Source organism: Equus caballus, chromosome 15 (genome assembly GCF_041296265.1).
Source record: "Equus caballus isolate H_3958 breed thoroughbred chromosome 15, TB-T2T, whole genome shotgun sequence".
Taxonomy (NCBI): domain Eukaryota; kingdom Metazoa; phylum Chordata; class Mammalia; order Perissodactyla; family Equidae; genus Equus; species Equus caballus.
In genome coordinates this window covers 70,921,308-70,948,137 of record NC_091698.1, presented here as the reverse complement: position 1 = coordinate 70,948,137, position 26,830 = coordinate 70,921,308, and the positions used below count along the sequence as shown (strand labels likewise).

Here is a 26,830-nt window from a genome sequence, read left to right as displayed (position 1 = left end):
CTCCCAGGTAAAGAAGAGCACGACAGCCTGACCCCACCACTGGGGCAGGATCAGCCTCACCTCCTCATGCGCCTGCATGCAGTGGGCAACCACTCTGGAGGCAAGTCTCAGAGCTACACTTTGAGTTTCAGACCTGGAAAAAGTAAGCCAAAAACACACAAAATAAAATCAAACATATTTACATCCTGATATTCAAATGGTTTTTGCAGTTAGTCTGTAATCCGTGTGCATGTGAATGCTGGAAATCTCCACCTCACAGCCACATAAACGCTTCCAGAAGTAACTGTCTTCTGGTTATTAATGTGAAACTCTGACATCAATCTATTGCCTGAGCCTAGAACATGCTCCTAGGCTGAAACTTAAAAGGAAACACAGGACTCGAGTCCTCAGGCCAGGACTGTGCTCAAGTTCATTACATAAGTGACTGACAGGCCCACACATGGTCCCCAGTTTGCACAGGGAGTGTTGGAGGCAAACCTTTCATTGGAAGCAATATCCATTATCCACAGCAAGAACTCCTTCGGGGTTAGATGGATACAGCGCTCTGTCTGGGGCAGCCACTCACTGGTGTCCATGCAATGGAGAATTTTCAGTATCTGTGTGAACCAGATCCAAGGGAAAACAAAACAAAAACAAAAACACAACTCAGGAAAAAGTTTCCAGAAGCTAAATAATAATCACATGTACTGATGAGAGGATTTATCTTTCAAAAAGCTCCCACTAACTTCTTATTTCCCCTTTAATACCTTTGGGAGACCAAGACAGGGTGGAGCAGTGACACACTCAGGGACCCTACTGACCTGATAAGAGTCTAGATGCTCAGATTCCTAGGTCAGTGTCCTTTCCTTTTGATTACGCTTTCTAGGTGGCCATGTGCCCCCAAACAGCCATGTCAGCATACACTACCCTCTGACACATTTTTTTTTTTTTTTGAGGAAGATTAGCCCTGAGCTAACTGCTGCCAATCCTCCTCTTTTTGCTGAGGAAGACTGGCCCTGACCTAACATCCATGCCCATCTTCCTCTACTTTATATATGGGACGCCTACCACAGCATGGCTTTTGCCAAGCAGTGCCATGTCAGCACCTGGGATCCGAACCGGGGAACCCTGGGCTGCCGAGAAGTGGAATGTGCTCACTTAACCACTGTGCCACGGGGCTGGCCCCTACAGCCAACTTTCAATGTCTTGTTTCCTACAGCATTGAGTGGCTTACTCTCAATCTCTGTCTTTGGTTAATCTCTGTCATCAATACCATTACCATCAAACACTTTTCTTAGTGCCCTTCTATGCATGAAGCCATGCCAACCACCACACAAAGAGAGCCCAGGCGCTCTGGATGCTGAATCTTCTTCCTATTCCTCCTGGAGGAGCCAAACCCAATCCTCCCTTCATGATCTTATCACTCCAGTGGGCTCGCCAAAGAGTTTGGGGAGTGGAAGGGGATGGTCAGTACACCAGAAACTTTACCTCACAGAAGCATTCTGGATGATTTTCCTTCATAGCCAACATTAAGAACGTCCCTCCCATGTTCCACAGCAAGAGCGGCAGTCCCCTCTCTCTTGGTTCAGAGGCTGCTGCTGCTGAGAACCTTTCCAACAGGGCTTCCAGTGTCAGCAGGCGCACCTCAGGGAAGGAAGACTCCAAGAGCTGAGAGAAGGAGATGGGAACGTCCCTTGTCTGCTCTCCAGCCTGGGCCGCCACTGCCCACACTGCGGCGATGGCTAGTTTGGTGAGGCTCTGGAGGTACTGGGGCAGGCCTGGCACCGTGAAGGTATAGGGGAATCCTGTTATCAGCTCTGATCCTGAGATGATCCTTCTGACTTCCTCCCAGAAGCCAAGATGCTCCAGAACTACAAAGCAAAGGGAAAGAGGCTATCACTTTATTCAAAGTTCCACAGAAGGACATAGGAGAACGCAAGGTTCTGGATACACTGGGTGGGATTATCAGATGTCTTTCCTGAGTAGACATCACACGAACGCTGTAATAAGCGACTAGCCCACTAAGGCTTCTGGCCCAGAGGTGATTTCTATCTAGGTAATACACAATTTTTCCCCTAGGGGCACAAAAGGCATTCCTATCAGAATATGTGCTCCTGGCGCCCCTCCCCAATATTCAGTAAATATGAACTGAGTGACCTCCTGTATCACCAATCCTCAAAGTTGAACAGAATAAAAGGACATCTAGTCCAATTTTCCTTCGGGGGCTCAGATCCCCTCTGCAGCACCTCTTCTCAGAGGCCCTCGGTTGAACCCTACAGTGACTTGGTGCTCACAGGACAGACTATTCCATTGTTAGTAGATCTAATTGTCATAAAGTTCTTTTCAGTTTCCACTCCAGCGCTGGCCTAATTCTGCATTTTGAGGTTCTTAGTGAGCCCTTAGGCATTTACTTATTATGCCCCCTCTGTCTTCTCCAGATGAAACACCCCTACCTCCTTCAACTCTTCCTCATACGAGGGGGTTCAGCTTCTCTCACTATTCCAGCTGCTTTCCTTTGGACTTGCTTTACCTCCTCGTATGGAGAACGGCACACGGCTCTCTCGCGTGGTCTGACCAGCAGGACTGTTACTTTCCCTGTTCTGACATCAGGTTACTGGAGTTGCATCACACTGCTGACTCATGTGGAGCATAAAGTCAACTGAAACCACAGGCTTTCTTTTTTTACATGGTCTACTGATGGTGGTGAGTCATCTCTCTCCCACCTTGTGCTCAGTACTTAGATCGAGACTAGTTTTCTTTGTTTGTTTGTTTTAAACTCAAGTATAGCTGTTAAATTTTATCTCCCTGTTAGGTTTTATGGTCTGCCTTTTAGATTGCTAAGATCTTTTTGTATTCTCAGTTATAATCAAAAACACTTAGTGCTGGCTTATTAAGTGCTGGGTGCTAAATAAAGTAAGAATACTGCCCTTAAGAAGTTTATAGTCTAGTCTGAGAAAGAGAAATGAATGGCTAGGCATATCCAATATAGTGATGTAAATAAATCTGAGTCTTAAAGGGGAAGAGAGGGGAGAACGTAATGGAACCACCAAAAGGGGAGCAAAGGTTCAAAGGCATGAAACAGAATGGACCACGTGGGGAAGTACAGGCAGTCTGACATCACTCGAGCATAAGATTCAAGGTGAGGAAGAGCAGGAGACCAGGCCAGAGAAGTTCTGTGGGCAGGACATGGAGAACTTTCTAGGCCGTGCGAAGGAACTTGGACATTCTTCTGCAGGCAAGGGAATGCCACTGAGAGGTTATTTTAAGCAACAAGATCAAGTAAATGTGTTCCCTGAAGTGTTCTTATTGCTGAGGGGACAATATTAGAGGCAGGAAGACCAGTTAAAAGACTGCTGCAATAGCCTAGGAGAGAAATGAGGAGGGCCTCAAGCAAGGAAGGGATAGGGAGAGGAGGGGTGTGAGAAGCACTGAGGAATGAACTTGGCAGCACTGGGCACTGACTGGGGGAGGCATCTTGGGTACCTCCCACAACCCAGATTCTTCATACAACACATTCATCATCCAACAGAAGTTGGGTAAACCTCAATTTAACAAGCATGCCATAAATGCCCGCAACCAAGTAATTACTAAAAATGTGGGCTGGGCCAGTGTAGAGGACAGAGGTCTTTGGCAAGTGTTACAGTCGGCTCCCTGCCTGGCCCTGTCCCCCATCCCACTCCAAGCTCTCATCAATTCATTAACCAGCTCTCTCTGGGTCTAGTCATTCCCCAGTTATGAATCCTCCCAACTTTGCATTCTGTTCACAGAATTTTACCTATAAGAACATTAGGATAGACTTCATCAAATACCTTACTGAAATTTAGGTATTTCATAACTCAGTGAACACTACTGACTTCTAGAAAACTATCATAAACATAATAAAAATGTAAAAGATTAAGGTAACAGTTGGAAAAAACTTCCTTGAAATTGAAAAACTTGCAATAATCCAGGCATGAAAACTATAGAACACTCATCTTACACATCAGATTGTTTCAAAAAGAAGTTCACCCCAAGAGGCAAAGTGGGGGCTCAGGCTCCAACATGACTGTGCCCCACGGAGACCACCATCCACCATCTGCCAGCTGCAACTGCAGACACATCTGTGCTCTTAACTCAGACTCTGCAGAAACCCAGGTTCAAGCAGGAGGGCAGCCATCTTTACAAAGCAGCAGGGAAACTCAGGCAGTCGGGGTCCTCAACCTCTGTGTCATCATCTCTATTTTTCAATACCTAAAAACCTAGTCCCATTACAATTTAGTAATGAAAAGACCACACTACCGTGGTCTCCAGGTATGGCTTCCCTAGCCTTCCTACCTACCGCCCCCTGAGGACAACGCTGCATTAAAAAGGAGTTTCATTTGTTTGGCAAGGAGTCAGAAACATGGCTTGGAGATCTGCTCTTTAAAACAATTAAAAACAGGAAGAACTGTCTAGGCCATTCCGGATAATTTTCAGAGGAACCTGTTATCTCAAAGAGATACTCCAGGCAGAGTGTGTAGTCCACTGGACTCAAGAACTGGGCACCCCGACCCACCTGCCTCCTCTAGGGCCTGGAGGAAGGACGACATCACGAAGCCAGGGACTGAAAGTGCTCCCCAAAGAAGGAGGAGATAGGGGGACAAAGGAAGGGCTCCTTTGGGACTTTCTGGCCTACACTGTCTGTGGAGTTCAGCATAAGTCCATCAACATTTATTGAGCATATATTAGGTACTTTGGGAGCTATAGAGATTCAGAGTTGAGAAAAAAATTACCTGCTGTCAAAGAGCTCAAAAACTAACGGGAGGATAAAGATAACTACAAAATTGAAAATGCTTAGTGCCCTAAAATTATTAGTGAGAAAAGCTGACATTTGTTGAGTATCTATGTGCCATGCACTATAGAATATTAATACCGATTATTTAATGCTATGAATAATAATTACTTTTATTTGTTTTTTATTTTATGGAGGTCACATTGGTTTATAACATTATATAAACTTCAGGTGTACATCATTATATTTTGACTTCTGTATAGACTGCATCATGTTCACCACCAAAAGTCTAGTTGCCATCAGTCACCATATACATGTGCCCCTTGACCCCTTTCACCCTCCCCCAACCAATAACTACTTTTAGAAGACACTTGTTGAATATTATTCTAAGCACTTCAACAAATATTAACTTATTTAATGAAGTAGGCACTATTATTCTAAGCACTTCAACAAGTATTAACTCATTTAATGGAGCTAGCACTATTATTATTCCCATTTTACAGATGAGGAAACAGAGAGGTTGTTACTTGCCTAAGCTAACACAGAAAATGGTAGGTACAGAGAATACAAAAGCTATAAGAATGACCAAAAGGAATACAATGGGCACTTATTTTTTCTATTGGAAGAAGTGTCAAAAGGGCTTTCTGGAGGGAACAAAATTTAAGATGGGTCCTGAAGGCTGCTCAGAGGTACCTAACTGGGGGAGGAAAAGGGCACATGCTCCAGGGGGCGTCAGGAGAGAGCAGACAGAGACCTGCAAATAGGTTCCCTGAATTAATGTGTCAACAGAGGAGCGTTGGGAGAGGTTAGGTTAGAGCCACAAGCTAGGAAATCATCAAATGACACATTCATTTAGTCACTTTCTTCAAACTGCTGCTTAGAAAAAACATTCTCTGTTGTGCACCAAGACCCAAAGAGATGTCCTAAAGCAGAGTTCCTCAAACTTGGGTGAGCGTCAGAGTCACCCGAGGGCTGCTAAACTGCGGACTGCTGCCTGGGCCTCAGCCCAAAAGGTTCTGATTCGGGAGGTCTGGGCTGGGGGCCAAGAATCTGCATTTCTAACCAGCTCACAGGTGATGCTGACGCTGCTGGGCCAGGTACCTTGAAAACCACTGCCCTCAAGTGATGGTTCTTAACCAGAGATTATTACAACCACACATGCCTGAATCCTCCTCTCGTAGATTCTGATTCAATTGGTTTCGAGTTGGGCGCAGCCATCTGTAGTCTTAAGAAGCCAACAGGTAATTCTGCTATGTACTCCAGCTGAGAGCCACACTTCTAAGGTACGACTTTCACGGGGGTTTGTAGAGTTTATGGGTGGGTAGGGGGTGCAGAGCACAGCTGATTACAGTCCAGTACTTCACCATAGTGAAGAACTAGAAAATTCACCACACCCCATCTTCTCTTACACATAAAAACACCAAAGGAGGGGAAATCACCAATAATTGAAAAGAATGAATGTGCACCATAAAGGACCCTGGCAGGCAGGCCTTCAGCACTGCCTCCCTATGTGCAGGTTCTGTTCTAGATCCAGGACGTAGCAGTGAATGAGAAAGACCAAGCTCCGCTCTCACGGAGTTCCAGTTTAGTGGGGACCACAGAACACTCTCTCTGCCAGTGCCTAGAGTGATGGGGGTCTCTAGGTGGAACAAGAGCTTGGAGTCAGAAATGCCCAGTACTTTAACATAAGCGGCTGCAGTGACTAAACCAGACGTATTGCTTTCCTCTCTAGCATAGAGGTTTCTCAGGCCAGGAAGTACATTAAATCCATCCGAAGAGCTTTAGAAACACACTCACGTCAGGGGACACTTAACTGCATCTCTGGGGCAAGCCTGTTGTAAAGTGACCCTGGTGATTCCAGCATGCAGCTGGGGGTGACAGCTAATGTTTTCCCGGCTCTGCAGCCCACAAGCAGGCAGAGTTCACCAAATGGTTTTCACAACCAGGGCTTCTTTCCAGCAAAGCACTGCTTTGTGTCTTGCCCTACCAAATGCATTTCAAAGTCTAGATCAACACGGGGACTTATTTCCATTTCTCTGAGTGCCTGTTGTCTGCAGGACACAAAAACTGAAGCTAGTTCTTTGACGGGATTCCTCAGTCTGGGGTTTAACAATCCTCTTCTCTAGAAGATAACTTGTCTACTTACAATTTCAAGTTTGATTACTTTATGTTTCTTCCTTCCTGTCTTTCTTGGAAAGCCAAGTGTTCCAATGAAAGAATCAAGTCTCTCCTTTAATGGCCCCAACTTATTTTTCACAAATTAGATGATTTTTGCAAACTCTTATTAATTGGAGCTTTTCCCAGCTCTCCTTGTTTGGAACGTCCTTGGATTTTCCCATCAGTGTAGTCATTTTAGTCACCCAAGTATGTGTGACTGATTCTACACATCCAATTTGATTTCACTTTTGAAATTAACTTTTTTTTCTTCTTACGGCAAGCATATTTCTAGCCTTCAAAGGAATGGCTTAGCAGCTGGATTCACTTGGAAGGACAGTACCTCCTGCTGTGCTATGTCCTGGTTCAATGGAGAAATGATTCCCAAGTTTGGAATTCAAGGACCAATAAAATGTCAAAAACAATGTGACAGACTGGATAAGTTGCCAACTTTTTATTTTGTAAAATAAGGATGTTAAAAATCTACCATCCATTATCATTTCATGAAAGAAAGGCTATCAACATCAAAAACATAGTAAATTTGTAGTATCATCATAAAAGACAATTCTTTAAAGAAATTTGGCTATAAGAAAAATTTGCTACAGTGTCATTTTGCTATAGGTTTTTTTGTTGTTGTTGAGGGAGAGTCACCCTGAGCTAACATCTGTTACCAATCTTCCTCTTTTTTTGGTATATGGACCATCGCCACAGCATGGCCACTGACAGACAAATAGTGTAGGTCCGCGCCCAGGAACTCAACCCTGGTGGCCGAAGCAGAGCACGCCAAACTTAACCACTAGGCCACCAGGGCTGGCCCAATTTTGCTATAGTTTTATTGTGAAAACAGCACCGGGCACCAGCACTAGTGAACGGCAGCTTTGGAGAAGCTGATGGCTATTTCCTGAGGTTGATCTGTTTGGACAGCATGACTACCCTGAACAGAAAGATCCTAGGGAGGAACTGAAGGGCCTTTGCCGGGTCCCTCAGGACAAGGAGCACAGTGGTCCATTCACACAATTCCCTCTGGTAATCTCAAATGTGTTATTTTAGCGGTTCTTTGGCAAGTTGCAGCTTTCAGTGTTATGTCTGCAACCTGAATGGTGATCGCTAAATTAACTGGATATCACAGCTGCCAATCCCTAACCAACCAAGGTAGGGCGCTAACATTGACCTGGCTGTTTTTTTTTTTTTTTTTTTGAGGAAGATTAGCCCTGAGCTAACATCTACTGCTAGTCCTCCTCTTTTTGCCGAGGAAGCCTGGCCCTGAGCTAACATCCATGCCCATCTTCCTCTACTTTATACGTGGGACGCCTACCACAGCATGGCTTTTTGCCAAGCGGTGCCATGTCCACACTGGGATCCGAACCAGTGAACCTGGGGCCGCCAAAGCGGAACATGGGAACCTAACCGCTGCACCACCGGGCCAGCCCCTCGACCTGGCTGTTGAAAGAAGATTTAACAGCAGCACATACCTTGAGCAGGGACAGTGTCATATTTCACAAATCCTGTTTTATTGTTTAGCGGGGTCTGTGTCCACCCCAGAGGAGCAGTATAGCCCCAAAGGGCAGGACTGTGGGTCATTCATCTTTGATTTTCTGAGCTACTCACAGAGGTTTGCTAAAATTTCTTTTAAAAAAATCAACATAATTTTAAAAGATGCATGTTACTCTAAAAGCTTTAACAAGGGCATTCTGGAAAAAAACGTTGATGATATCATTACCACATAATTATGGATACAGTGGAGTTTCACCATAAGAGCATTTAATTTAGGTGAATTTAACTCTAAGTACAAGGCAAAGAGAGAGAGAGAGAGGGAGAGAGACTGGAAAATAACAATTAAAAAAGAGAAGGCAGTTTCACCTGGCATTCCAATCACTGAGCACTTTCCCAGAAGGATGGTTGTGCTGCTACCTCAGACCCATGGCTCTTAAACTTTAGCATGCTTACCTCCAGAGTTCCTGATTCAGTCGGTCTGGGGCAGGGCACCCCCCAAATTACATTTCTCACAAATTCCCAGGTGATGGTGATGCTGCTGATGCAGGGACCACACTTTAAGAACCACTACCTCAGACCATCTGAGATCATCCGTGCTTCTTACAGTATAAACATCTATCCACGCTGAAGGTATGTAATTCTAGTGTTTAATGGTATTTGTTTTTGTACATCATGGCCCCTAATCATAAGTCAACCCCTTCATCTAGTACTCAACAAAGAGCTCCTGAACATTATACAGTTCCTGGCCTTCACTGGTATGGCATGAATCAAGATAGCCTGATTGTGGGGCTGGCCCGGTGGTGCATCGATTAAGTTCCCACATTCCATTTTTCGGTGGCCTGGGGTTCGCCAGTTCGGATCCTGGGTGCGGACATGGCACCGCTTGGCAAAAGCCATGCTGTGGTAGGTGTCCCATGTATAAAGTAGAAGAAGATGGGCATGGATGTTAGCTCGGGGCCAGTCTTCCTCAGCAAAAAGAGGAGGATTGGCAGTAGTCAGCCCCAGGCTAATCTTCCTCAAAAAAAAAAAAAGATAGCCTGATTGCTTTGTGTTGAACTGGCCAAAATAAAGGGGCAAGAGGGAAGAAGTATACAGGCCCAAAGTGACGGCATTTTCTTGGCCCCAGTAGAGATGGCTATGGGGAAGCAAAATTCCCAGTAATCACAGCAAACTTGTTCTACTTATAAGTAGCAAACAGTACCCATGAAGGGGGAGGGATCCTCCTTAGGACTAAAAAGGCCAACCAAACAGAAAAAAAGGGTTCTACTGCTATGGAATAAGTCACTTACTGGGGATACTGTGTAAACGGCAATGATATTGATTGTGCTACTATAGTGGTCACCTGCCACTGAGCCTGAGAGGACGGTTCTTTATTCTGCCTGACCTTGCATACACTGTTCCCTCTGCCACGAATGAAGGAACAAATTCCTTTTTGATATACTGTAAAGGCTCTGAATTCTCCGATACCACTGGGTCAAGAAAACTGTGCAGATGTAATTGCTCTGTACTTTCCTCCAGCCTCCTCCTCTCTCCCAGAACCTCTATCCTCCTCAAAAATGTAGGGGCGAGAAAATACAAAGCAGATTTCACTTTTCATGTGTAGGGAGATGGCCAGCTTCTTCTGTTTCAAAGAATTGTAGCTCTGGTCAGAGATCTGTAATCAGATCCAACAAAAGTTCTTATCGGAAACAGCTGACAAACTGGTTCTAAAAATAATCACAGATCATTTGTACACTCTGTGAATGTTAATGTCCTGTTTTGCAATTCCTCAAAAAAATTATATTTGGAGAGAAAAGGAAACCATAGGAACAACAACAAATCAACTGATTTACTAAATCTTGGCTTCTCCTTATCGAAGGGAAATTCCATTCTTCTATTTATCCTCTGCCCCTCCCAGTAGACTGTAATCCTGACCCTAGGGGCCCCCCAGATACACACATGCAGAATGACCTGGCAGAATGATCTGGAGACTGACTGTGTCTTGAGGAGCACTCTGAACTGCTGCCGGTTGTTCATTTCTTGCCTACTTTTGTTTCTAGGTCTCTGAGGCCCTTCACGTCCTGCTTACACAGGCGTGGGCCCCTGACACACACCCCTTTGCAAACAATCCTTCCTTCCCTTGCCCCCAGTATATTCGCCAAGGCATGTACTCTTTAAGTTGAGGAAGGAGGATGAGCTTTCGAGAATGCTATTTGAAGACTAACTTGTCAACCCATAAAATAAAAACACAGTCCCTGCGGCTTGGGAGATAGCAAGTCAGGAGAGCTCTCAAGGATTTCGGTAGGCTAAAAATGAGCTCATCAGGCACTGGGTGGGACAGTATCTTTTATTTCTTGCCTCCACCCACCATCCCATCCCTGCCTTTGCCCAGCACAGGGAGGAAGTCAGGAAATACTCGTGGAAAAACACAGGACAACCCAAAGACACAAACATAAAATTACTTCTAAGCATACACTGCTTCTGGTTCTTTGTCAGTGAATTCTCCCAAGGACAAGACTGAGAAATTGGAAATTTCCCTATCATCACACCTCAACACCCCTGTTCAATTTAACCTTATAGGACCTGGGACGTCTCTTCCACCCTTAGGCAATGAGATACAGTGTAAACCAGCTTGAGTGTCTGCTGGCTGGGAAGATTCCTTTAAATAACTGGGGCTAACCTTTGTTGTCTCACCTGTAGTAAGAGAGGAGCTAGGACCACCTATCGCAGTCCCTTGCCCGAACTACAGTTTACAGTTTCTGGGAGAAACATCCTCTCAAACTGGAGGTTCCCAGCATCACTGGAGTGCAGGCCAACCCTTGTAGGAGCGATGCTGCAAGGTGCAGTCTACAGCTGGCAAATCCAACAGAACCTGGATGGACTAGGAACGCTATTTAATGTGAAGTCCAGCCCCAACATGGAGGGGGCAGTTAGGCAAATGTGATGAGCCAGATGAGCAACGGAGGTGAGCCTGGGAGTAAGTGTACCTGGGCCATGGGACGAGCAGAAGCTCTGTTTCCTACTATGGATGCGATAGCCATTTTTAGTTCTTTGTTCTTGCTATCAATTTTACATCCTGGTAGCTGCTTTTCTTTCTTTCTCTCTTTTTTTTTTTTTAGCAAATTCATTTTAGAGACCTGATATACGTTTTTTTTTAATAAAAAGCATATCACAAAATCCTAGCTGAAAACCATCGCATAATATAGTTTTTTAAAAAATTATTTTTATTTTTTTGTTGCGATAACATTGGTCTATAACATTTTATAAATTTCACGTGTACACCATAATATTTTGTTTTCTGTGTAGATTACATCATGTTCACCAACCAAAGACTGTTTACACTCCATCAGCACATGTGCCTAATCAGCCCTTTTGCCCTCCTCCCATCAATCCAATCTGTTTCTGTGTGTGTGTTTGTAGTTGTTTTTATCTTCTACTTATGAGTGAGATCATACAATATTTGACTTTCTCCCTCTGACTTATTTCACTGAGCATAATACCCCCAAGGTCTATCCATGTTGCCACAAATGGCCAGATTTCATCGTTTCTTATGGCTGACTTATGGCTGACAAGTCACCTTACAAGAAAGGAAAAATCCAACATTAGAAGAAAAGCAGCATAGACCATTATCTGACACCATATACAAACATTAACTCAAAATGGATTAAACATTTGAATGTAAGACCTGGAACCATTCCCTGACTTATGGCTATTAAAAACGAAACACAGATAGAAAAAATCCCAGAGCACCAGTCATCTATGGGACAACTTCAAGTGACCTAATATACATATGAGTGCAATCCCAGAAAGAGAGGAAAAAGGAGAAGGAAAAAATATTAAAAAAAATAATGGTGCTGGAACAATAGATATTTGTATGCAAAAAATGAAAGAGAACTTCAAGTGACACTACTATACCCCTACTAAAATGGCTAAAATTAACAAGAGGGACAACCAAGTCTAGGTGAGGATACAGAACAAGTGTACCTCTCATTCAGTGCTGGTGGGAATGCAAAATGGTAAGCCCCTTTAGAAAAGAGTTTGGCAGTTTCTTACAACATTAAACAATCTTCATCATGACCTAGTAATCTCCTTCCTAGGTTTTACTTAAGAGGAATGAAAACATACGACCACACAAACACTTCTATGTGAATGCTCAGAGCCACGCTATTCACAATTTCCAAAAAGTGGAAACACCCAAATATATTTCAACCGGTGAATTAAAATAAACAAACCATACATATAATGGGGTACTACTCAGCAATAAAAAATCATGACTCACACCATATTAATAAGGAACAAAAATCACATGATCATCTCAACAGATGCGGAAAAAGAGTTCGACAAAATCCAACACCGTTTCATGATGAAAACACTCAACAAACTAGAAATAGAAGGGAACAACTTCAACCTAATAAAGGGCATTTATGAAAAACCCACAGCTAACACCATACTTAACAGTGAAAGACCAAAAGCTCTCCTCTAAGATCAGGAACAAGACAAGGATGTCTGCTCTTGCCACTTCTATTCAACATTGTACTGGAGGTTCTAGCTAGAGCAATTAGGCAAGAAAAATAAATTAAAAGCATCCAGATTGGATAGGAAGAAGTAAAACCTATTTCTATTGCACATGACATGATCTCATATAGAGAAATTTCCAAAGAGTCCACAGAAAAACCTATCAGAGCAAACAAATGAGATCACTAAGGTTGTAGGATAAAAGATTAATATACACATATCAATGGTAATTCCATACAGTAGCAATGAACAATCCAAAATGGAAATTAAGAAAGTAATTTCATTTACAACACTATCAAAAAAATGAAATATGAATAAATTTTTTTAACAAAAGACGTTCATGATGTGTACACTGAAAACTACAAAACCACTGAAAGAAACTGAAAAAGATCTAAATAAATGGAAGGACATCGTGTGTTCTGATCAGAATATCTAAAGACATAATATTGTTATAATGACAAGACTCAAACTGACCTACAGATTTAACACAATACCTATTAAAATCCTAGCTGGTTTTTCTTTTCTTTTTGCAGAAATTGACAAGCTGATGCTAAAATGTGTATGAAAATGAAAGGGACCCAGCCAAAACAATCTTGAAAAAGAACAAAGTTGGAAGACTTATATATCTTGATTTCAAAAGCTACTATAAAGCCATGATAATCAAGACAGTGTGGTCCTGACATGAGGACAGACATATAGATCAATGGAATAGAATTGAGAGTCCACAAATAAACCCATGTATTTATGGTCAATTGATTTTCTGACCAAGGTTCCAAGACAATTTAATAGGGAAAGAATAAGTCTTTTCAACAAATAGTGCTGGGACAAATAGATAGCCAGATGCAAAAGGATGAGGTTGGACCTGTAGCTCACACCAAATACAAAAATTAACTCAAAAGGGATCAGAAACCTAAATGTTAAGAGATAAAAGTATAAAACTCCTAAGAAAAAAAAAATGGGTGTAAATCTTTGTGACCTTGGATTAGGCAATGATTTCTTAGATATGACATCAAAAGCAAAAGCAACAAAAGAAAAAATAGATAAAGTGGACTTCATCAAAACTAAAAACTTTTGTACATCAAAGACATTATCAAGAAAGTGAAAAGGCAACCCACAGAATGGGAGAAAATACTTACAAATTATATATCTGATAAGGGATTAATATCTAGTATATATAAAGAACTCTTACAACTCAAGAATAAAGAAATATATAAACCAAGTTAAAAATGGGCTGAGAATCTGAATAGACATGTCTCTAAAGAAGATATACAAATGGCCAATCAGCACTAGAAAAGATGCTCCATATCGTTAGCCATTTGGAAAATGCAAATCAAAAGCACAATGAAATACCACGTCACACCCACTAGGATGGCTGTAATAAAAAACATGGACAATGACAAGTGTTGCTGAGGACGTGCAGAAATTGGAAACCTCATGCGTTGCTGGTAGGAATGTAAAGTGGTGCAGTCTCTTTGGAAACTGTTTGGCACAATTCCTCAAAAAGTTAAATTTAGAGTTGGCATATGGCCCAGCAATTCTACTCCTAGGTGGATAGCCAAGAAAATTGAAAACGTATTTCCCCACAAAAAGTTGTCCAGGAATCTTCATAGCATCATTATTCAAAAGGTGGAAACCACCCAAATGTCCATCAACTGATGAATGAATAAACAAAATGTGGTGCATCTATACAATGGAATATTATTCAGCCATAAAAAAGAGTAGAGTGTTGATTCATGCTACAACATGATGCACCTTGAAAACATTATGTGAAGTGAAAGGATCCAGACACAAAAGGCCACATGCTGTATGATTCCATTTATATGAAATGTCTAGAATAAGCTTTCAAAAACAACTTGCTTAACTAATGTAATTGACATGGGCAACTAGTTTCATGTTATCTGTGATGCAGAGGGGCTGGAGTGGGGCAAGACAAGACCACACAGGAAAATTGAAATCACAAATGTTCTGAGACCCCAGTTGCTCATTTGAATAGTATTTTACTCCTAGGGTAGGGTCCTAAGGTTTCATGACATGGTTCTGTTACAGATCCAGACATTCAGCCCAACTCTCACACTATTACAAGACCCTTAATTTTGGTCATGGAAATGGAGAGCGGACCATGAGCAGGAAAGCTTGACTATTTCACTAACTAGTTGTGTGTCCTTGGGCAAGTCACTTAGTTGCTACGGTTTCCACTTTACCTACCGATTAAATGGTCTCTAGACTCTAGAGTTCTAAGAACTGTGGACCTATGTACTCAGCCCCAGGCTTGGAATTAATGAGGGGTAAACACCACATCAACCTAGCAATCTAATAACACATCCTGTATTATTCTGACTTCCGAAAGGCAGCTAGGAGTCATCCGCTTATTTCAGGAGTTCACTGTTCCCTGGGAAAGATACTTTTGGCAAAAGCAACAGTTCAGATGACAGTCCCAGTGTTTTGGAGAAAAGCAGCTAATTTACTGACAACAAAGGCTGTTTTTTTTCCTTGAAATTTCTTAGCTGCAGGGCCAGAAATACAAAGTCCCCAGAAGACTCTAAAAGTATGTTCTCAATTCCCTTTTATCTCCCACTCAGAGCTGAGAGAATAGCACCAACTGTGTCATATTAGACACATCTGCAGCCAGCGCCGATAAAAGTGCACAACCAAGGGAACAGATAAGAATTGTTTTCAATTTGTTCAGATGGGATTGGTTAAATTTAACCTAATTAGACCAAATAATCAAAGCAGGTGTTTGTAAGTTGCTAATGTTTTTATTCTCTGTAATTGTTTGGCTATATTTCCCAGGAACTTAGGTAAAGGAAGTTAATGTCATAAAAATCATTGACCTTATATTTATTCATGTCACACATCTATTATTCATGTTCTAGGCAGTACAAATACAAGGGACTGTTGAACACTTCTCACAGACTTTACCATTTAACCATCATCAGCATCTAAGCCAGCCTTTGGGAGGGTTTACGTTACCTAACTTCCATTATATAAATACAAGCAGCAATAAATGAGAGCCTGTCTTCTAACCTTACACATCTACAAACCACACTGATTTGGCATTTAGATTATTTAGGGATTCTGACTTCATACTCACAAACCGGTCACTTTTAAGGCATTTAGAAGAAAAATAATAACAATAATAAAAGTTACATTCCAGTTAAAACAAAATGTTTATTGCACTTGGCAGAATGATGAGATCTGAACTATAAATCCCAGCTAACAAAGAAATCACAAAACAGTCACCAGCAGCCTGGCATTGGGAAGTGTTTCATGCAGTGGCCATAACTCCACTTTCAAAGGGAAAAAGGGCAGATGGCTACCTGGGAGCGGCCAAGCTTTCTCTTTCTAGTAACTGCTCCAGTCCTGGGTATGCACACGCCTGCGGGATGGGAGACAGAAACATAGGCAAGAAAGTCCCCAGAGAAACATGTGATCTGGAAGCTCCTCTAAAGGGGACTGCTCCCTGAGGCCTGGGGGTTCTGCAGGAGGGGCAGAAGCCGGGGAAGCTGAATAACAAGAGGGTTCCGGGGCACCCCTCCCTGAGATAGTGAGTGGTTTTCCTGACTAGTCCTCACTGTGCTGTGGGGCCACAGGGTAGGTGGCTGGAGAGCTCAGACTTGGCTGTCTGACTACACACGTGACATCGGGCAGTTCTCTCTGTGCCTTATTTTCCTAATGTCTAAAATGAAGGACCACTACTGCCTCCTTCATTAATCCACCCAAAATGCTTGGTACGGTGCTTAGCATAGAGTTAAGTGCTAATAAATGTTGGTTATAATTATTATGATCCCTACCAGGAAGACGATATTTAAAATGTTTCCTGAAAATGAGAATCTGATGGGCATCCTGTACACATTTCAGGGGTAGGGAAAGAGCCTTCTGAGATGGCTTATATGACGTGGAGTGGGATGGACAAATCCTTCTCCACCTCAAACATTTCTATGAAATTGTTATTTGTCATTCCTTTAATTCTTTGGGATCAACTAATCCTCTTCAAGATTGGTATTTCAATACATTATACACAATATAATTATAAAAGAAATAACCAGGCTGCATAAAATTAGTAAAATGGAGACTAGGAAAAGAAAAATCCACTCAGAAACCCAGCAAGAGAACTTAAATTGAAAGTCAGGGGCCAGCCCAGTGGTGCAGCGGTTAAGTCTGCATGTTCAGCTTCGGTGGCCTGGGGTTCACCGGTTCGGATCCCAGGTGCGGACATGCCATCGCCTGGCAAGCCATACTGTGGCAGGTGTCCCGTGTATAAAAAGTGGGGGAAGATGGGCACGGATGTTAGCTCAGGGCCAGTCTTCCTCAGCAAAAAGAGGAGGATTGACAGATGTTAGCTCAGGTCTAATCTTCCTCAAAAAAAAAAAATTAAAAATTAAAAAATACAGTAATTGAGAATACTTTAAAAAAAAACTCAGGAAGTGCAAATAGGTAAGATATTTGTTTAAATACTTAGTAAAAGAAAACGTTCGGGGGCTGGCTCCGTGGCCGAGTGGTTAAGTTCATGCGTTCTGCTGCGGCTGCCCAGGGTTCGGATCCTGGGCGCGGACATGGCATCACTCGTCAGGCCATGTTGAGGCAGCGTCCCACATCCCACAATTAGAAGGACCTGCAACTAAGATATACAACTGTGTACCAGCGGCGGGGCGGGGCGGGATGGGGGTGGGGGTGGGGGTGGGGGGGCGGGGCGGGGTGGGGGGGGGGTGCGGTTTGAGGAAATAAAGCAGAAAAAAAAAAATATTGGCAATAGTTGTTAGCCCAGGTGCCAATCCTTAAAAAAAAAAGGAAGACTGACAACAGTTGTTAGCCCAGGTGCCAATCTTTAAAAAAAAAAAAAAATGTTCAATTCAGTAGCTGTGAAACACACAAATTGAAGGGGTGTGGGCATAAGAGAGAAATAGAAAGTCCATCTCTCAGAAAAAAGGGGGTAAATGTTTAGTCAGGTCTCAGAGAGTGTTTCAGTAAATAGACATTTCAATGGAAAATTTCCAACCTGAGAGCAAATAAGTTTAAGCTGGGTTTAAAATGAGCAGGAGAGCTCTCCGTGATCACGTCCCTGTCCAGGCTGGAACCAGCCTCTGAGGCCGCGTGCAGTCCGCCTTCTCTGCCTCACCCCCCCAACTCCAACCGGAGACTGTAATTTTCTTTGCAGCAGGAAACTGATATATACTAATGGTGACAGCTGGACTCAGAAGAGGAAAAAGAATACAGGGGACAGAGAGTCCTTGTGGGTTTAAATCACTTTACAATCCAAAACAAAACCCCCAGATTTGGAATTTTTAAAACCTAGTTAATGGCTGAGGAAACCTCAAATGATTGGGAAGTACTAAGATAAAAGTTTGAATTACGCAAAACACATCATTATCTTAAGCTTTTCTAATCATCTTCTCTGCCTTTCTCCTTCACTGTTTCTCTCGTTGTTTCATGCCCTCAGCCCTCCAACGCGGTTCTAAGACACTTTAGGGGGAGGAACAGGCTTCCAAGGTCACTTACAGGACAGTGTTGGAGAGGAGACGGGCAGATCCTCTTCCACCCAAAAAACTCTCCCTGAAATTGATATTGCTTCATTTCTTTTGGAATCATTAGCTCTTTCAAGATTCAAATTTAGATACATTTACTGTTGAAATACACGTACACACACACACACACACACACACACATGAATAAAACAAAATTATGCTGTGTAAAATAAGTAAAATGGAAAATAAGAGGAAGAAACCCCCCTATAATCACACCATTCTAAAACAACCATTTTCAGTATTGTGCTGCCTCAGACGTTAGTCTGGTCCTGCACTCCCCAACCTCCACCTCCCAAAACCCTAATACTGATTATCACAACGCCTGGACAAATCTCTCTGACATTCTGTAAAGGAATTCTTGGCTAGACTTTTCTTCACTGACAATAGGAACTTAGCTCCATAAGGATCCTAAGAAACCTATGAGGATGTGAGCAGAGAAAGAAATGTCACCTTGTCTTAAAAACCATATGACCCTACTCTCTGTCTTATCTCCTCCAATAATCTCCTTTGTCTGCAGGGTCAAGTCCAAGCTCCTTAGACTTCGGCCTATGAGGCCCTCCATGATTGAGCTCCTGCCGCCCCAGTCTCACTTCTAGTCACATCTGCTTGGCCTTGAATCCAACATCCCAATTGCACTGGCCTAGCTCTTTGAAGGCTGTGCTGACTTGTGCCTCTGTGGCTTTGGCCATGCTCCTCCTTCTGGCTTTAATGCCCACCTCCATCTCGTCCCTCTGGTGAATCTCTACTCAGTCTCAAAACTCCGCTCAACCACCTCCTCCTCTATGAAGCTTTTCCTTCCCTCCCAAGGAGAAATGACCTTTCATTCTTTAGTGCCTCAAGTGGATCCCACACACACTTCCTTTATAAAGCATCTGTAAGCCCTTATTGCATCTACTTACTTATAAGCCCAAGACATTTTCATAAGTATCTCCAGATACAGGTGCCCAACACGCCTGATGCTAGCATGTCATGTCTGATGATTGAAAACAACAAAAAATGATTCTTTTCTGGATCAGTCAGAGGGGCGGGAACATCCCTAAACAAGTAAATTCCAACGTGGATTCCTGACATTCTATGCCAGTGTTTTCCTAGAAAAGCAGGCATTTCTTCTTTCCTGAAGACGTTTAAGAATACAAGGAGAATTGTGAATGTGAGGGGTAAAGCATAATTCTGCCAGGCTGCAGGGGACTGGATTAGATGCATGTTTTCCATCTAATGATAATGATAATGATGATAATAATATTAGTGCTAGTTAAAGCTTACTGAGCACTTATTCTGTGCCATGCAAAGCACATTCTTTACATGGGGCTTTGCATGTATTAGTTGATGCTAAGAGACAGATCCTACTACTATTCCCATTTACAATTAAGAAAAAGTGTCTCAAAGAGATTAAACGACTTGCCTAAGGTCACAAAGCTAGTAAATGGCAGACCTGGGATTCAAACCCAGGGATCTGGCTTGAGAGCCTATGTGGCATACTCCCTACTCTGAGCTTTGTGAGCTAATAATGGACGTAGATATATAGATATTTATGAACACATACACACGATATAATCATCTGATTTGAATTCGGAAAATGAATTTACATCTGATTGATGTATGAATTTAAATAAGATTTGTATCTTTTTTTTTTTTTTGTGGAAGATTAGCCCTGAGCTAACATCTGCTGCCAATCCTCCTCTTTTTGCTGAGGAAGACTGGCCCTGAGCTAACATCCGTGCCCATCTTCCTCCACTTTATATGTGGGATGCCTGCCACAGCATGGCTTGACAAGTGGTGCCATGTCCCCACCCGGGATCCAAACTGGGGAACCCCAGGCCGCCGAAGTGGAACGTGCACACTTAACCACTGCGCCACCAGGCCAGCCCCTAAGATTGTATCTTGATGACAACTGTTACTATTCTAAAAACTGAGGAAAACTCTGCATTTCAATCAATCAGTTAATAACAAACCCATTTAATGAGGGCCTGCTGTGTACTTAGCTGGGGTACAAAGAATGTACGGCATGATCCATTCTTCTAGGTACTTATAAGGTAATGTCATGACATTATCTTGAATTCTATACATCCAAGTAAGTGATCACCTTGTTGGGCGATATATTTAGCTATTGTTCAAACTGCTTTTGGAAACAATTTATGAAACACACAAGAATAGATTTCATTACTTTAAGCTCACAGTTTATTTTTACCCTAAACAGTGCTATCCATCTTAATCAGCATTTTATTTGACATTTGGTTAGTTCTAAAAATCTTAATTCATCTTCAAAGGAGGAAACTTTGTTACCACTATTTGTGTGGATGTATTATAGGATACATACATTCATAAACATAGACCTAGATACATACACACATACATATATATCCTGTGGTTTATGAGGGCAATTCCCAAAGGACTGGACAAAATCAGTACTTGTCGGACAGGAATATAGTATGAGCCCTATATGGAATTTTCGATTTTCTAGTAGTTACGTTTTTAAGAGTCAAAAGAAACAGGTGAAATTAATTTTAATAATACATTTTACTTAATCCAATATATCAAAAACATTATCATTCCAATATCTAATCAATATAAAACGTTAATGAGAAATTTTTCATTAGTTTTTTCATACCAAGTCTTTGAAATTCAGTGTGTATTTTATTTTTATAGAACATTTCAATTTGGATCAGCCACATCCAAAGTGCTCAAGAGCCACATGTGGCTAGTGACTGCCACACTAGACAGTGCAGGATATAATGTTTAGAGCTATGGCTGCCATACCAGAAGAAGAGTAAGCACCTACCCACTGCACATCTTACTCTGTGAAGTAACAACTTTAAGAGGAATAATACATGGATGCAAGTGAAATCTGCTGAATAAATGACAGCTTGTGATCACATTTAATTGGGGTCTGGCATCTGAATGAAGTGAAAGTTTGGAGAAAAGGATGATTCAAAAAGGCTAAAGTCATCTTCACAGGGGAGCCCAACTCGTGAGTAAAGAAAGATCAGGCAGGTGGAGAAGAGAGGGTATCTTACAACATTCAAGAGTTAACTCTTCCAGACAAGGAATAATGGTACTAATACGCCAAGAAAAACTTAGTTCAAATAAAATGATGATTATAATCAGCCACACGACTCTGAAAGGACCCTAATGAATGGGGTTGTAAGTAGAGAGCAACTCTTTCATGGTCAAGGCCCTTTAGATACTAAGCAGAGAAGTATTATAAAGCCATGGAATTTGGAACTGAAATACAAACAGGGTGGAAACCCAAAACAACTTACTTGGTAACATCTGATTTATAATCTCTTTATAATTTCTGGACCCCAGTTGGCTCAAGTGCAACATAAACTGGACGCAACCCTGAGGGCCCTTATAGCTAGGGTGACCTATAATTTATTGTGCAAACCTGGACACTTTCAAGAGTAAAAGGGGGCACATTAATAATGATGCTGGGACAAGAGGTATAAAGTAGGACTGTTTTCAGCCATAAAACTATATGATCCTATTCTACCAAACGGATACAACAGCTACCCCTATGCAGGGACGCGAAGCTGATGAAAGTCCAGGCATGTTCTTATTACCTCTGCATGGCCACAGGGGCTTTGTGGGCTAATACACATTGATCCGGGTGAGGCGGGTTCGCACCTCCCCCTCAAAGCACTTTAAATTGGTTGAATTTGGTAACAGGGTTCCATATGGACAGAGCTGGACTCTGACAGCCTGAATATATTTACTGAAGACAACAAATCATTGACAGACTAAATGTAACAGAGGAAAGGCCTGGCCTGCTTGTACTCAGAATCTGACTTTGTAATTGTAGCCTTCTTTAGACAGGCCTAATCAATTAGAAGAGGCTGATTTTAACCAGTTGCAGGTTCATTACTCTGCATTCCAGTTTGTGTTGATGAAAATCAGTTTCAGTCTGTGGCCTGGAATCATGTACAGCACTTCCTGCAGCCTCTTATATAAACACATCAAAAAAATTTTTTATTTGGAGTTGCCCTTCTCCCTTTTAAGAGAACCACTTTGTGAATCATGATTAAAAATAGAACAATTATATGTGGATCTGGGGCCCGTACTAGGAAACATATATGACCAAGGAACACATGTAAAGTCAGAGCTTAGGGAGCGAGGGGTAGATCTGAGACAGTCTCAATTATCTGGGCTCCGGCATCAAATGAGTCCAGCTCAGTAATCTCCATAGAACAGAACTCTCAGTTATTGAAAATGCCGACCTTTCAAAGAAAATGTATGAAATAGGAAAGAGCCAAGGTCTTAGAAACACAGAAGGTATCTGGGTAGAGTCCACAGTCTTCCCTGAATGACCAAACAGAAAATAAACAGCAAACTTCCAACTAAACAAGGGCAAGTTTCCTTGAGAAGCTTCTATGAGGGAACCATATGACGCTATGTTTAATTTTGACATGTGGTTAGTCTCACAAAAGTAGAAGGTGGGGGAGTGTGTGGCAGAGCCATTCAAAACCCCACCTACATTTCAAAGACCTGTAATCATTCCAAAATATGATATAACTATGAATCATACCTGGCTGGGCGCCTTTTGCGGGTTTGTCAAGGCAGCGAGTCAACAGGAAGAGAATATCAATATACACAGCTCTGGTCACCAAACATGGATTTTGCCTAGAAAGGTAAAGAACAGAAAATAAATTGGTATTTTCTCCCCTTGAGGCCTGGGTCACAGAAAAGAGAAAATGGGTATTTTCTATCAGGCATGTCATGAGGCTTAGGGAGTTACAGCAAATGCTAAAAAAGACAGATAAATCACCAATAGTGAGAACACACCAGTAAGTCAAGTGAGAAAATGAAATCCTAGAGCATATGGTGGAGATTGGGCTACACATGTACAAAAGTGATAAAACTCTATGCTCTGGCTCCAAATAAAATACACTGAAAACAAACAAAACCACTATCTTACCCCAGTTATTTTAAAACAAGGGGATGGGGGAAACGACTATATTCTATTATTTTCCTCTTAAGTTGACAAATTTCGGGGAAACATCATTGGTTATGACTATCACTGATTTAGCATTTTGGAGAAGAGCTGCACTCACATATGACAAACGACATCTACAGACATAAAAGGACCAACCAAGAAACAAACACACAAAAGCATCAACACACACTGGAGCAGACATTCCTTTCCCAATTTTTCTCAAATGGAATTTTTTCTTCTTTCAATAAACGGAGCAGTTCATTTTATTCTTGGAACCACACGCTGGAAAAGTAAGTGGGCTTGGATTTAGGGGTCTAGATAAAACAGGAAGAATGAAGACTTTCTTTTGAGAACAGTGTTGAAGGTCCCTGGCTCTGAGCCTCAGTTCATCCTGACCATGAAAAGGGTCCAAACCTCCTCGGTGTACTAATAATTCAGCACAAGTAGTAAAAACAGTAGGGACAGACCTGGGTTTGAATCCTGGCTTGAATCCACTTGTATCCCTGGGACCTGAATCAGATTCCTGACCTGGACGCTCACCTCACTGTGAGCCACTGCGAGCATCTGATGTGGCACAGCAAGCCAGAATGCCCACCTCAGGGCCTGGAACCGGCAGACACTCCATAAGCGCTCATCCTCTGCCTTCTCTGTCTCCAACATAAGATTAGGGAGTGGTACAGTGTCCTGGCTAATGGATTTCCATTTTCTTCATCCCTAAATCCATCCTTCTCATCCCCTGTAAATTAACAGTTTTACCATTTCCCTAAAATTTATTCCCACTCTCTCTTGAACTGTCTCTAACCTACGGCTGGCATATGCTCTAGTATGAAAAGAAAATCAGATACTTTTGATTTAAAACAAAACTGTCTTGTTTCAAGGTCTCTCTGTTGCTGACCTGCCTCATTTCTGGCCCACTTACTTGCTTCACCTACAGTATCTGCTTGCTCCCTGAGCCCTACCCTACCCTAACTCCTAGTTTAGATGTATACCTCATGTTCAGCCTAATTTCATCCCTGTGCCTAGCCATTTTTTAAAAATTAGTTTTAAAAAATAGGTAACACATACACATGTTATAAAAATAACTCAAACAGTACAAAAGGGCATATAGTGAAAATTAAGTTCCTTTTCCACGCCCTCACCCTCTACCCATATTCTGTTCCCCTGAAACAATCACTATTACTGGTTTTTAATATATCCTTCCAGGCACATTCTATGCATTTACAAGCATTTATTGATAGCTACTCACTTGTTTATTTTTACATAAATAGTGGTTTACTACATACTAAGCTCTGAGCATTACTTTTTTTCACTAATATATTTTGGATATTGTTCTATTGAAAACACAGAGATTTGCCTCATTTCTATAAGAGTTATAAGTGCTCAATTTCATGGATGTACCAGTCCCCTATTGAAATAATTCAGATTGTTTAGGATACTTTGCTGAGAACAATGCTGTAATAAAAACATATGTACATCAGTTTTGTGCATATGAATGAGTACTCAGAGGAGAAATTCCTAAAAGCTGAATCGCTGAATCAAGATATTTGCACATTTAAAATTTGATTGATTTTGACAAGATGTCTCTGAAGAGACTATATCAATTTATAGTTTAATCAACTGTGTGTGAGAATTCCAGGTTCCTTACAGCGTGGCCAACACAGTGCATTATTAAAGTTTTTTGACCTTTGTCAAGACAAGTGAAAAACAATACCTCTCTGTTTTATATTCTGATTATTTTATCATAAGTGAGGTTTACCATCACATCATACGCTTTTCAAAAAAGATACTTGAAGTTCTTTTTCTGTGAATTGTTTTCAAATCCCCTGTTCATTAGTTTTTGATTTGTAGGAGCTCTTTGTATATTAAGGAAAGCTGCTCTTTGATACATGTGTTACAAATATATTTTTGCAGTTTATCGTTTGTCTTTTAACTTTATTTATAATTTATTTTACAATTCAGAAATGTTTAGTTTTATGCAAACACATTATTTTTATTTGTCTCCTGGGTTTTATGTCACACTTACAAAGTCTAACCCTTCTCTAGATTATATGTAATACATATATTTAAAATTTTTCCCATATTTTCTTCTAGTACTTTACAGTTTATTTTTTTGCTGTTCTTGTTTAAACTTATCTCTATTTGGAATTTGTTCTTGGGGTTTTTTCCCCCCAAGTCCTGCCCATGTCTTTTGTCTCTATCCAGTTTTCCCCAGGTCTCTAAATCATAATTTCCTGAACTTACTCTTCTACCCACTATGAAAAGCCCACAATCTATGAAAACTTCTTTAATGATATTATTCGCAATTCTAGCACTTCCACTTTTTAACAGGTAGGACTTCCCCCTGCCAAAGAAAGGGCCACTCAAGAAAAAAAAGTGAGAAAATCCAACGCATTGGGTTAATGAATCACCAGATATCTCGCACAGGGCTTAGTAAACGGCCCGCAGATAGCAGGTGGGATAGATTTGAGCTAGGTGCTGGGAGGAGATGCACATGACATGATTTCTGACCTCAGAGAATTGTGTCTAGTTATGGAGACAAAAATAAAGACAAACTTTGGGACAGGATATAAGGAGTTAAGAGAAAAAAACATATCAGGATGGACTGGAGAAATGGAAATGGTTTATGAAATATAATTCCAACTGGGCCGTGAAAGATGGGAAGAATTTAGATAGACAAACTTGACAAGGAAGGGCATTTTCAGAGAGGACAATAAATGTGGGAAGGAATTAGTTTGGCTTGTCCAGGGACCGCGGAGACTAGCTTAGGAAGATTAGAGAATGTGCTGAGAAGGTGGGAACAAGAGCAAGGCAAGCCAGGCTTTCAGGAGACGGGATGCTTTGTGCCAACTGGGTACTTCTGAGCGTAAAAATGTATGGCCTGCTTCCATGTGGTCTTAAAGAGTCACAGCTTCTCATCCTGGATGTTTTTCTATGGGTGGAGCCATACAGAACCACAAAGGGAAGTTTTTGGGAAACTGGTTTGATTTTCAAGTCTAATGAGAAACGTACTTTCCATGAGATTTTTAGCTAAGATAATATATTTTTTAAAAATTTCTAAATGAATAGAGGAAAGGTTGCCAATCTCTGGAGCCCCCTGCCAGGCTGAAGTGTTCTGCATCTTCTCTTGACCTAGCACAGGCTGGCGACCTTGCTGGCCTCCTGGGACACTTCAGGGACCACTTGGACTGCTCCCATAACTGTGAGGCTCAGGGCCGAGTCTGACTTAGTCAACGAGATCATGGGAGGCTCCCTTAAATGCTGCATCTTTTGATTCCAGGAAACAGAAAGGATCTGGGGCCACAAAGGAGTCCATCCATGGCTTCTCCTTTGAGACTGACTCAGGGAGGAATTTTGGCCTGGAGCCCACCGTTCGTGGCTCCACCCTTGAGGACAGCCACAGCCACAGTCACATAACATCCCTGTCTGGAGTCAGAGTTGGGCTTTACTCTGAACTGGCTTCTAAGTCAGGAAAATAATTTTTTTCTCTTTCTTTTTCTCTATTACTTG

General features: G+C 41.8%; 1 protein-coding gene and 1 long non-coding RNA gene across 6 annotated transcripts in view; one reads left to right on the top strand and one right to left on the bottom strand.

Annotated features, from left to right (window-relative positions):
* THADA (THADA armadillo repeat containing) overlaps positions 1 to 26,830 on the bottom strand; it is a 307,941-nt gene that overhangs the window by 49,626 nt on the left and 231,485 nt on the right. For all 5 annotated transcript variants that reach the window (XM_070235533.1, XM_001498963.6, XM_070235534.1 and 2 more), the window contains 4 exons: positions 22,916 to 23,010; positions 1,468 to 1,850; positions 478 to 596; positions 61 to 133 (listed from right to left, as the gene is read on the bottom strand). In XM_070235533.1, the coding sequence (XP_070091634.1) occupies positions 61 to 133; positions 478 to 596; positions 1,468 to 1,850; positions 22,916 to 23,010 (670 nt within the window). The remainder of the gene's footprint in view (positions 1 to 60; positions 134 to 477; positions 597 to 1,467; positions 1,851 to 22,915; positions 23,011 to 26,830) is intronic.
* LOC102147624 (uncharacterized) overlaps positions 1 to 26,830 on the top strand; it is a 30,584-nt gene that overhangs the window by 2,452 nt on the left and 1,302 nt on the right. The window contains exon 2 of the long non-coding RNA XR_288435.4: positions 8,901 to 9,007. This is a non-coding gene — a long non-coding RNA (uncharacterized lncRNA). The remainder of the gene's footprint in view (positions 1 to 8,900; positions 9,008 to 26,830) is intronic.